Here is a 12709-nt window from a genome sequence, read left to right as displayed (position 1 = left end):
ACGTATACAGACAAATACTACGACAAATGGGACGAATAAATAAAACAACAAATACGACAAATAAGCAGTTGCAAGTTCACGCCTCGTACTGTCTTTGTGTACTTAACACCATGCCAAGAACGAATATTTGTTATGCTATGATAAGTTATTTTTCCTGTCCCAAATGGAGTGTAGTTTGAACGTTCGAAATATTTTGTTTGTAATATTTTCTCCTTTTGAGTGGAATTGCCTGCCAGGCAGAAAAGGTGCATATCCGTTTTTTTAACGACAATCTTTCCTGAGATACTCAAACACAAAAATTTTGGTCTATATCTGTCTGTCATTCGATTCAATGACCCGGTACAAAGTTGCAACAATTCTTCAACATACGCTATATTGATATAGGCAAGACCATTCCAAACTATTACAACCACGGATGGGTCCAATGCGCTTACTTGACGCAGCGCCAAAGAAACCGCAGGCGTGTCTGAGGCAAGATGTCACCATATAGCGTAGAGAAAAAACGGTCTTTCAGTTGAGATTACACAGATTGGGTTTTAGGGTAGTACATAAAAGCAAATTGCAAAAAAGACGAGTTCTGCGATCTCCCGTCAGATGGCGTGTGCATAAAAGTCGAATTCAATTCAGCAAATCGGCATTGCATTAACAATAGGCTGAATGGAAGGGAGAGGAAGAGCCGGAAGGGTAGGAAAGGGAGAGAGGAGAACGTGTTACGTTTCAGGGGTGGAAGAATGCTACCGCCTTCTGACTATTTTGCAGCGGAGCAACCCGATACGGGACGAAATTTTCGTTGTTCTTGTTATTTTCTGCTCAATCTTTACCTCTCGCTGTTCCTATGTGGAAAGGAAAGGTTGCCATTGGCTCGGAAGATTGCACGTTTGCAACGTTGCGTCTTCCTGTGGAAAAGTAACAGGTCTCACCTTATGCGCTACGTTCCAATTCCTTACGGCGAGAGTTTGAATTCCTGCGCCAGTCCAAGCTGACGCACCGTCGAGATTGACTCGAAAGCTCTCCCCGCGTGCGATCGCCGCCCGTGGCCGCTGCTCTGATTGATCACTTCTATCGAGCTCTCTTCTCTCTCAGCGGGCGGACATCCCTATCCTGCCTTTTCAGGACGCGTACAAGGCTGCGATCCGGGGTCAAGCGCCAGCATTGCACGTACTGACGCGTGCGTTGTGACCGTCACAGAAAAAAAAAACGTTTAGATTTGTCAAATGCTCTTTTCGTTCATGCCTACATCTTCGTGCCATCTTAAAGAATCTTAGTCGCGCGTGTTCTGTGTCTTGTGCTCCTTGATAAAAGAAGGAAAAGGTTTGACCGTGTGTTCGTCATAGCCTTCCCCGTGAGTGCAGTCGAATTCGTGTTTTCGTGGTGCTCAGCCCGGACACAACTGGGAAAGACAAGAACACCTAAATTTTTCCATCGTCATTTTAGGATACTGCGACTACAGTCAAACCCGATTATAACGAACCCGGATAGAGCGAATTACGCTATATATCGAACAAAATATAATCTGTTCCGAAAATGCATGGGAAGCATACTCATAACGAAGTTCAGATAGGATATATTGAACTCGGCGCGCCTACAATTCCAACCGGAATGCGTTAATTGTCTCGTAGCGGCGATTGAGGTGCTGATTGTCCATGATTGAGATACAGTGAAACCCGGTTATAGCGAACTGCAATATGCGCCACGATTAGTTCGATATATCCCACAGTTCGAAATAGCCGAACACGCCTACAACGAGTTTTTTGTTACGAGTTCGCAATACGCGGGACGCCTCTTCCTGCCATCCCCGCATGCAGAAACGAACGCAATAAATTTACACAAATCTGTCTATTTATTGCAAGCAATAAAGCTACTTTCCGCTGTAACTACCTACTTTCCCCAAAAGCGGTAATTCTTGTCTTCACTTTCGTTGTGGCGGCGTCAACTAGCACAGTATTTTCTACATAAGTCATCATTTGTATCAGTTGCAGTCCGTGTCCTTCAATATCAAAGCAATATTGGTGGAGCACATTGACTGCCGAAAGCGATTCATTAAGCATCGGACGGCTTTCACTCGTGACATCCTCCGCCTCTTCGGTGCCTCCAGCAGGGCCAGCAGTCATGACATCGGTAACGGTGCCGGAGTCCGAGGATCTCGCAGTGAAGGCAACGTCATCGTCGACACTCAGGTAGTCCTCTAAGGGCACTCCTTTCAGCACAACATCGGGGAACGCTGGCGAGCTCTTTTCACAGTTCATCGGTGCTTCCATCTTGGTTTGGACTCGCTGACTGGAATGGTTTAATCGCCAGTCAGGCGCGTCGGAAACAGTTACGGAAAGTGCCTGGAGTCACGTCGCACTATGGTAGGCTCCACATCTCCATCGCAGTCAATCAACATCTCAATCACCGCTCCGAGACCATGCATTTTGGCAGCAATTCTATGCGCGCCGAGTTCGATATATCAGATGTGAACTTCGTTATAAGGAATATGTTTCGCGTGTATTTTCGTAACTGACCTTTTTTTTGTTCGATATGTACCATAATTCGCTCTATCCGGGTTCGTTATAATCGGGTTTGACTGTATTGAGCCTCGCATAGACCGACGTGACACCCGAAACCTTCCGTAACTGTTTCAGACGCACGGGATTCACGATGGAGCCCATCCAGCCAGCGAGTCCGGACCAAGACGGCGTCATCGGTGAACTGCGCGAAGAGGCCGCCAACGTTCGAGATGTTGGATGATGATGATGATCAGTTGAAGATGATCTCGCCGTCACTGTGAGCCCCTTGAGCGTACACACCGTCGCCGATGTCATGGCAGCTGGGGCTGCTGAAAGCACTGAAGAGACTGAGAATGTCACAACGTAAAGCCGTCCGATGCTTTATGAAGTGCTTTTGCCAGCCGATGGTCTTCGCCAATGTTGCTTCGATATTGAAGGACATGGACTTGAACTGGTGCAAACGATGTCTCGTGTAGAGAATACGGTGCTAGTTCGTGCCGCCAAAACGAAAGTGAAAACAAAAATCACCCCTTTTTTGCGAAGTGGGCAGTTAAGGCGAAAAGTAGCTTTATAGCATGCAATAAATTGATTGTTTTCTGCAATGTAATGGCATTTCGTTAATGTGGGAATGGCAGGGGGGTCCCGTGTACTACCAACTCGTAACAAAAAATCGTTATGGACGGGTTCGGCTATATCGAATTATTGGGTGTATCGAACTAATCGCGGCACATATTACAGTTCGCTATAACCGGGCTTGACTGTATTTAGCAAATAAATATTTGCTTTAAGCATTTATAGATGACTCCCTTCGGAAATTTCTCCGCCTGTTGGTAGTGCTTCACGCGTGACGCGTCATAACGCGCCGCTGGGAAGAACGCATACGCCACTATGCAATTCCTATTCGGGAGTTTCTACGACATTTTTGGTCATGATGGCGTCCCGCTAATTTGTTGGTTTTATTGCATGTGCAGACACACTCGATACAGGGCTTTAACGGCATGTAACCAGAACTGTCAGCTGCAGCAGCAAACCTTTTATAACACCGACCACCGAGACCAACACCTGCGTTTGCAGGAGTCGCGGATACAGAAGCCCAACGAGAGCATAACCATGTTTGCAGACTCAAAGCGTGCCTTTTGGGCTGCTCTGATCCTGCTTCTTCTTAGTCGAAAAACACGTCGTGGCCCGATAACTCGCCCACCGGCCACCGCAAGAAGAGTCGGAGCGGATCTGGCAACCACTCCTCACATACGTATACTCAACCTTACCGGCTAGCAAGGCAACTGTACCCACCAGTCACTGATCAGGCCACGAAAGAACAGGAAGTCATCCTGAGACAACTACACACCAATACCTTTCCACACCAAACACGACTAGGCGCCATCCATCCTCAGTGACTCGTTATGATCCCGTCTGGGAATATCAAGTGAACCCAGATGTTCCCCCCATCCTCAACCCCTCACGCGAGCAGTGGGAGAGTACGCTGACCAGGGGCTGTATTCTCCTGTTTTGTCTCTTTTGCGTCCCTTTCAAAAGTGTCCCTTTTGGCGAGCCCTGATTGGCTAAAAGCAAACAACCGGAAGTGACGTAACGCAAGCGTAACAAACCTACTGGCAACGCCCACTGCTTAACCGGAAGTACGTTACGATGAAAGGGACTCAAAAGGGACGTTTTCAAAAGGGACAGTTACGAGAATACCACCCCAGCTGCTGTCCTGAAACGCAGCTTTTGCTAGCGGAAAGGGCGAACACCGCCGGCCGTACCAACGGAGTCTTGGACTGAAGACCCCGACCACAAAAAGGCTCACTTCCACTGTATATAAGGTTTCTCTCTCTCTCTCTCTCTCTCTCTCTCTCTCTCTCTCTCTCTCTCTCTCTCTCTCTCTCTCTCTCTCTCTCTCTCTCTCTCTATCTATCTATCTTTCTCTCTATCTATCTATCTCGTTATCTATCTATCTATCTATCTATCTATCTATCTATCTATCTATCTATCTATCTATCTATCTATCTATCTATCTATCTATCTATCTATCTATCTCACTTCGCTGGGCCATACAAGTCGTCAAGAAGCAACTGTTTGCCGGTCCTATGCAAAATACACCGGCACCACGTAATATTTTATCAAAAAAACTGTGCGTGTACCTTATTCACTGCCGATAATACATCCTGCTGTATATATAATCGCAGCTGGAGGTTGATGCATAGGCTGGTACTATCTTTAGCCTGCGCTTCGGCGTTTACCTTAATCTCAACCACTCCGACTAATTCGTTAATGCCGAAAATTTCTCCACATTCTATGGAATATTGTTTTTGGGGATCAAGAATTAAATCCCGAGCTTTCTCTTGTCTCGTCGTCTGTAATAGTCCAAAGTATACCCGCTATTCAACTGTTAGGGCCCTCACCTGTTCTAACCTCGTTTAACCTGCATATGATACAGCTAAGTTTCCCCTCGCTAGTCAAAGCTTGAGCGTTGAGCGTTACTAATTTCATGTTCACCAGGCTGCCTGTCCGAACCCAGAGATAATATAAGCACGCTATGCTCCATAGCGGTCCTGACTATCGCCTGGTCAGGTGCTCTGCTGCTGCTGAGGGCTTGGGTTTATAAGCAGGCTGCTGCCGAATTTTACACACGGAGGTCCAAATCTTGCTCTCATGAGAGATGGCTGTTTGTGCATGGTTGCGCCTATGTACTTCCATCTCACTGGTGTCTGGGGATGTTATTGTCTACTGGACCAGACAACACTGCAAGCCCAAGTGCATGCTGTTGACTACTCTTGATGTTGTTAGCCTTTTATGGGCATCAATAGGTTTCCAAATTATTTCACCAGTAGTTGCTGCGACTTGGAACTTACTATGCCGTGCGAACAATAAGCAACGACATAACACAGACTGTAGTGAACGAACAAAAGTGCGCGCTATAACTTCCAAGAAATCAGGGTTTATTCGATCGGGAAACAAACAAGGTGGGAGAGACATCTGCGTGTGGACAGCGTCAACCAACCGCTAAAGCACGTAGTGCCTTCAGCGATGATTCTCTTGATGACTTGATGTACGCAAGATAGCACTCAAGGAGGCGCGATGCTCCTGAGGAGGGCGCGGAGCCTGTGTGACAGCACGTCCAACCAGAATTCCTTGGGCATCTGAGGAAACAGTTTGCCCACCACTGTGAATGCAGTGCCCAGAATGTCTCCGGCTCCTCGCAGATAAACGGACACAGGCTCCACTATGACGGGGGTCGGTCCGCTGTGATGAACAAGGATCTCATGGGTGCGCCCTTCCTTGTCGGTCGGTCGAACAACCTTAGGAAAAGAATTCCGTGATTTAGGACGCGCGACTTATCAGCACTGCCACGGAAGCTGCGTGGCAAGTAAAGAATATCTTGCAGAATGTTTACAAAAGCGAAAGAGCGATCTTTGCGCTTCCAATACAAATATGGTAGTTTGATTTAGTGAAACTGGCGGGGGCTCAGTGTTGCGCTGGAAGCTTCACAGAGCAAGTTGTTACAGCGAAGCTGTCTTGCGGTAAGTTCTGATCTAAATTCCGAGCATATCGGGGCCGCGTCCACAAAGAAACATTCGCGCTCGCTCCAGAGCTCTGTAGCGCTCAATTTAATGAGGGTACCTCAGAAGAAATCAATCTGAAATTGGCCTCTAAGGTGCATTTACTATTACCCAAAATTTCACTTACTTGTCACAATAAATTCACTGCAAAGTTGTTAACGTTACAGCATTCGTTATTATTTTAAAGGGACCCTGCAGCACGTTTTTCAACTTTTTTGAAATCCTAAATGCTTGCAGAACGTAGTCACCCAACACACCCAGTACTTAGGCTGGGGGTTCGCAAAGTACCTTAGCCAAAAATTACCGCTCTATGCTCATCAGATAACTTGGAAACTTGCTCAAAAGATTTTTCCCTCTTTCCCGGTCTGGACGTTCTTCGACGACCCGAATTACGTCACTTAGGCCATGTAGCGTCTGTTGGCCGGTTTTCCTTCAGTTGCAGCAATGAACGTTTTTCGATAGCAACTTTAAAAATAAAGCCACAAAAACAGAGCACAAGCGGAAGGCGCATCTGGTGCGACGAGCAAATCACGCAGCGCCGATCCGTGCTGGCGATATCTGTGGCTTTCGCAGTGCTTCCAGACGCGAAGGGAAGAGTGAAAGCGCTTATCAAAAGTGTTGCAGGGTCCCTTTAATACTATGGAGTTTTAACACATCGAAGCTACACTTTGGCTGTGAGGCGCGCTGTAGTGAAGGGCTCCAGGTTAATTTTGACCCCCACCGTATCTTAAACGCACGCTGAAATCTCGACCCACGGGTGTTTTCGCTTTACACCTCCATCTGAGAAGTAGCCACCGCAAGAGACAGAACTCCCGTCTGATGTCAAGACGCGGTCGTCTAGGGAGGAAGTATGGTTACAGAAAACCGCTACAACTTTTGTTTTATTGGAACTATCCAGAAACAAATTGTATGAGAATTACTTTCTAATAATTCTGAGCAAGTTACCTGTGTCTTTATTCGATCAATAAGTGTCACCACGCATAACTCCATGTATTGATCCACAAATACACCTTAGCTGTTCTTCCATCTTCACAGTATTGGAAAAGCTTTAAATTTTTTTTTAAGCCGGATCGTTCAAGAACGAGGATCTCCACCTTTTTCTTACTACTGAAGCATTTTTGGACCCTGCTTATGCTTTTAAGAACATCGTAGAACCGTTTCATAAAAGTAATACTGCGCAGGCAGTAACCCCTTTATTATGTTTTACTTAAAATACTAGTTTAACCAGAATTTTTTCTAAATGAAGAACTGACGTTAATTGATAAGTTCGTGTAACTGGCCTTCAGTTGTTGCAGCCCACAGAGTGGCACCCTGTGGCTTTCATCCCTCTGAATATAGCAAGACCATCTCCACAACACTTTAGGTAGCGCAAAGCAAATGTTTAGCTTCAATTCAAGGTCTGCAAGAACCTTCAAAAACTTCAGAATGATTAGCCGGGAAATTCAAGATAAAAACGACTCTTGAATGCGTTAAAGACAGATGTTTTAACACAGGAACGCCCTGCATTTATAGCTACGAGCAACAAAACCCTGTCCTTTTAACTTCTATTTAAACATAACATTTTTTCCAAACCTCATAAATTCCATGAACCATTTTCACTTAAAGATTAATTTCTCAAGTTGCGTGCAAAGATCACCACAGTCATTTCGCACCCCTTCAAATTTGCGCAAACCTAAATTTTAATTTCGAATAGCGACATATCGTGCTTGTGCATCACGAGTCAGCATACGCAAAATAAAATGGTTTTGTAATACAAAGCCCGCCGTAAACATCGGAGATAACGCTATCAGTTACCTCGAATGTCACTGTCACTCTGGCTCCAGTGGTGGTTTCGATGGTTCCCTTCTGTCCGGCGCACGTCTTCCAGGGCAGCGAAGCCTTAAGTTGGTGCTCAGTCGCGGCAAGGTCGACTTGCACGAGTCTGGAGCCCTTGCGGCAGTAAGGCAGAAGCGGGCCGTAGGGGCGCAGTTTGTCCAGGCCAGTGTGAACGACCGAGCCCAGGAAGAGGCCAGGAATAACTTCTTCGGCCGGACGCTTGAGTCGAGAGTACTCTGCGGGCAGCTGGATCACCACGTCGTTCACCATTTCGTCGAGATCAAGGCCGGAGAAATCGCAAGATGCATCTGAAAAATGCGAGAACGTTAGAAATATAGCGGTAGAGTATAGTGAAGTCCGCCGGCAAGGTTACAAGTTACTTATCGAATAAGCCATATCATTATTTTTTATTTGTTTTCTAGGAGGGGTGAAAGTACATTCACACCTCACGAGGGGGGGGCAAGAGGCTACAGCCTGACGAGGCCCTTCCTCTCAAAGTAACTTGCACTGAAGCCGGGAGCAGTACACATCACAGAATCAAGTGAAAATAAAAAAATATAGATACCATATTTCCTTATGTCATGCAGAAAAGGAACAACATGGCTTGCACAATTTTCGAAGCCCAAAAAGAAAGAAAACGCTATAGTGAAAGAAATAAAAAATACACACACACACACATACCATACACTAACATTTCACCGCATTAATTTACAAACCAGCAGAAAAAATTGAAAAAAAAAAAAACGTGACATGCACACGTTTAGTAGAGCCAAACAGCTCGATTGAAAGTGAAAACTTTCGTTGGATCAATCTATTGTGATGTTGACGCTTGTTACAGGCATGATGAAACAACTGAAAATATCTGCCTTAATTATTCAGTTACGTTAGTAGTAAATATTTGTCCAGTTGAATTAGGGGCAGAGGCCACACGTAACTATTTTGCTGCCGCTGCTTTCACTCCAGCGGCGTCTAAAGCGCGACACTAAATAACTTGAAAATATAATCTACACTGGAGTGAGTTAAAGGCAATATGCAAAACTAGAAAAAAATCCTGAACATCGCACTGATTTTATGACCGATTTCTCGACAGGTCTGGAAAGTCATCGTGAATAGCTATAATTGCAAGTGAAACTCCGTATTCTTGACTATTATGTTTAGAATACGGTTCTTCCATCTTATAACGGAAGCAACCATACGCGCGTACTCTCATAGACATCAACTTTGGCAGCGCATCGCAAAAGAAGTGTCGCAAAGATTTGTTCAAAATTGGGTTGCTCAGTTAGCACTTACGGCAGAAGTTTGCTCTGCGCAGAATATGGCAGAATACGAAACAAAGTGCCGAAGGCAGTTACAGGCAATCGATGTGTTTGTAAATTTCCAGCGAAAAACGCATTTTCCCTATTAGGTATTATTTTCGCCTAAGTGGGATAACACAGGTTGTAGCAAGCTCTAAGCACGCAGTTAAAAAAATTTCGAAGAGATGACAGAAGCATTAAATATATTTCGTGTGGATAACGAGCCTAGCAAGCACGTGCCAGAGACTGCATTTGCACAATTATTTTTACCCGCGACTGGAAGCCGTCTCTGTAAGCCCCGTTGACCATACCTGCAGGAGATGTCTTCAGCTGCGGTATGGCCCTGACCATGCCAGCACACAGGAGCAGTAGAACTGTGAAGCTTCTAGATGTCATCATGACAGCAGATCTACAAATAACATGTGCAATGTTGGTTTTGTGAGCAGCGAAAAACACTTGTGCTATGTTGGGTCATTTCTCGACGTGGGACTGCATTTGTTTGAAAAGACTCACTGTCTGTCTGTCTGTCTGTATGTCTGTCTGTCTGTCTGTCTGTCTGTCTGTCTGTCTGCCTGTCTGTCTGTCTGTGCTCGTGAGTGCGTGTGCGTGTGCAGGTGCAGTCAAAAGTGTTTCGAACAGGGTCTCGTAAATTTTCAGGGATTTCCTCTTCCAGAAACTGCCTGACTGCATTGGTGAGTCCTAACTAAGGGAAAAAGCTTCCTGTAAACCGGTAAGGGCTGCTGCTATAAAGTCATCATGACAAATATTTTGTGATGTTCATAAACCCTTGTTCCAATTACTTATGACGGCACCTGTACATGTTGTATTTAATGGGCCTTGTCCTGGTTGAACCGTACCAGTATTAAATCACATAAACCGTGACAAACGTAAACATCCGAAGCAATATTGCTGAGGCTACGTATGAAGGTTACTACAACGAGAAACACTTAATTCAGTCTTACTTTTATACGCTCAACTCAACAACTTTTACAGGCTTTAATTGGATGCGCAATCCTTCTGCTGGAAGTACAGCCTTTGTCAAAAGTTGCTAGGCCAAGCAAGAAATCCAAAGGTAGAAAAAATTCGAAGCACAAACTTACCTCTCTAGCGAGGACGAAATTTTTTATGCCGGAAAGCTGGAGAGCACACGTTTCTTTCGTACTGTCATAAAACATTTTGGTTACAGTTAACAGTTAAGCTTTTCTTTTAAATTCTTTATGGTCCAAACGTCTAGTGTGGCCTAGGAAATCTTGACCGACTGTACTAATCCAAATGTTGCAGCGCTGTGCGCGCTGTTTGATACGTATTACGACCCTAACAACTGCTTCCCTTTTAACAAAAATCTGAAAAGTTTTGTGAAGAGTGTTTTGTGAAAAGCCACGGCCGTCTAAATGTAATTTGGGATTGCCGCTTTGCTCATACGTGGGTTTATCTTAGATGGCAGACACGGCGCAAAACAGGGAGGGAGCACGGCGAAATTTGAACAACAGTCGCAAACTCGCGGCAGCCTAGTACACCATGCATTTGTTTTTAATTTTGTTTCATTTGTGTCACAACTAGCGCAAGTATTCGTCTTAGCGACTATGAAACAACACTTCACTGAAAACTTAGAACCTAAAGTGCGCCTATACATTCAAACAGGTTCCGGTTGAGCCAACAATTTAAATTGATGAAGTTGTAATAACAGTGCTCGAGCATTCGCTGCACCTTAATCAGACTTAGCACATAAAACTGGCGAGCTACACCCAGGCGAGCTATGTATGTACCTGCCCCGATTGTAATGCTACCTGACCCACTCCACGAAACGAAACAATCCGTAAGCAAGAAAACGAATAGTGTTACTGGATTGTTTGCCACGGAGTCACGCCTTATAATTTAGGTGCAGCTTTCGGTGAATCGCTTTATGGCGCAGACCTTCTGCATTCCGAATAACTTTTACGTTAGGTCTCACTGACATCGGTAGTCTGCTTGCCAATATTTTGGAAAACTTTTTACCTGAATTCCTTCTTTGCAATGCAAAATCTAAGTATGATTTAGTTCCTGTTTAAGTGATCGTTGGTACTTAGACACTTTTAAAACTCCTACTCAGCACATTTACGTACACCTATAAGATTGTTCTGAGGCATCAATTCACCTACTTGTCCGTAGCCACAGAAGGGAGTTCACCAAGGATTCTAATCTTGCTGAGGTCTCGTCTTGGGTCGACAGCGTCTGGCAGCAGTGTCATGGCTCCCGATCTTTATACTCTAGAGATACTAAGCTGCGAGCAGAAATGCGGTGGCAAGCCCTTGCGTTGGCGCGCAATTGCACGGACCGGGACCACGTGCGAGCACGATGTAGATATATTTAATCCGAAAGCTCTAATCAAAACAAGCCAACAAAGAGCGGCGCGCCCAACCGACGCGTGTCGCGCTTGTGAAACATGTTGCTAAACGCGCTCCGCAACAAACCCGTTCGAGCCCTCTTTCTTCTTTTCTTGTTCACTCTAGCCTTCCTTCCTTACGACTGCCAAGGCCGTCTCGTGGGTTCAGCGGTGTGTGTAATACGCTCAAGCCAAGGGAGCGGCGTTCATTCAATAGCCACATCCTAAGGCTCTTGTGACACACTTCTGACAGCAGTTTGAAAAGAACACTCTTTGGTGGTGTTGTCTGCCTAAGTTCTCCTTTGTACACGCTCGCGACAACCAGCGATGCAGATGAGGCTCACGGCAATAAACTGTTACTAGACCAAACAAACAGGCTCGCTTTATTAATGCAGAAGCAATAAATGGCCCATTAGGCGAAAAAGCCGGAGTTGGTTGGAACGGCTCCTTGGGAAGCGTTCATTTCCGCGAAGTGTTCCATTGCGCGCACGACAGTTGCCAGAGGTGCTGTTAACGTGAGTACACCGCGGAATAAGCAAGACAGCGGACGATATGAGCCAAACAAGCGAACAGGCAGGAAGCTAAATCCCCCATCGTCGTCAGCTCTACCAATACATGACGGCAGGAACGAGCTGTGACGCAACTGTCCTAGGCGCGGGCATACTGCAAATTCGTAGCCCGGCATCCGAAGATTCCCCAAAATTTCTTCTGAAGTCTGGTGGCTCGGGATGCCGTGAACGAGTACCTTACTTCAATGGTGTGGGAAGAGGCCGTAATGATTGACGCGGTAGTACCCGCCTTATAGCTTCAACTTTTATTTGTCGTCCAGTTTCCCTTCAGCCATCTCGTTCAGCATGCTGACGGTGGCAATGTTCTGTGCCCTGTCGATCCTGATTTTGATCGACAGGGCAGTTGTGCTGTTTGCAAGATACTGTCCGCGATAGTACAGGCTTGGTACTTGCTCAAATCGAGGCCATCCGAAGGGCGAATTACAATTTTAAAGTCATGCTTGGAGAGTGGTGGACGTTTGTGTGTGTCACGTCGCTTGGCGCCGTTATATCTTTGGATGCAGTCTCCGAGAGCCCCAGCTCGTTTCCTGTAGGTGCGCTCGTCATCTTCTGCTTCCTCCTTTGAGATTTACTCACTTCGTCTATCCAGGTTTCCTTGGGAGTCTTCTCTTCCTCGTTC

General features: G+C 45.8%; 1 protein-coding gene across 1 annotated transcript; it reads right to left on the bottom strand.

Annotated features, from left to right (window-relative positions):
• Positions 1-5407: 5407 nt before the first annotated feature.
• Positions 5408-11451, bottom strand: LOC144166405 (uncharacterized). The gene is made up of 4 exons (XM_077695929.1): positions 11294-11451; positions 9471-9568; positions 7844-8172; positions 5408-5788 (listed from the first exon to the last, which is right to left on the bottom strand). The coding sequence occupies exons 2-4, from the start codon at positions 9556-9558 to the stop codon at positions 5555-5557; spliced, it is 651 nt and encodes a 216-aa protein (XP_077552055.1). The 5' UTR covers positions 9559-9568; positions 11294-11451; the 3' UTR covers positions 5408-5554.
• Between the last annotated feature and the right edge of the window lie 1258 nt (positions 11452-12709).

This window comes from Haemaphysalis longicornis, unplaced genomic scaffold (genome assembly GCF_048455015.1).
Source record: "Haemaphysalis longicornis isolate Haplotype H1 unplaced genomic scaffold, Haemaphysalis longicornis Haplotype H1 scaffold_17, whole genome shotgun sequence".
Taxonomy (NCBI): domain Eukaryota; kingdom Metazoa; phylum Arthropoda; class Arachnida; order Ixodida; family Ixodidae; genus Haemaphysalis; species Haemaphysalis longicornis.
The sequence above is the reverse complement of the archived record's forward strand: the minus strand, read 5'-3'. Positions and strand labels throughout refer to the sequence as shown.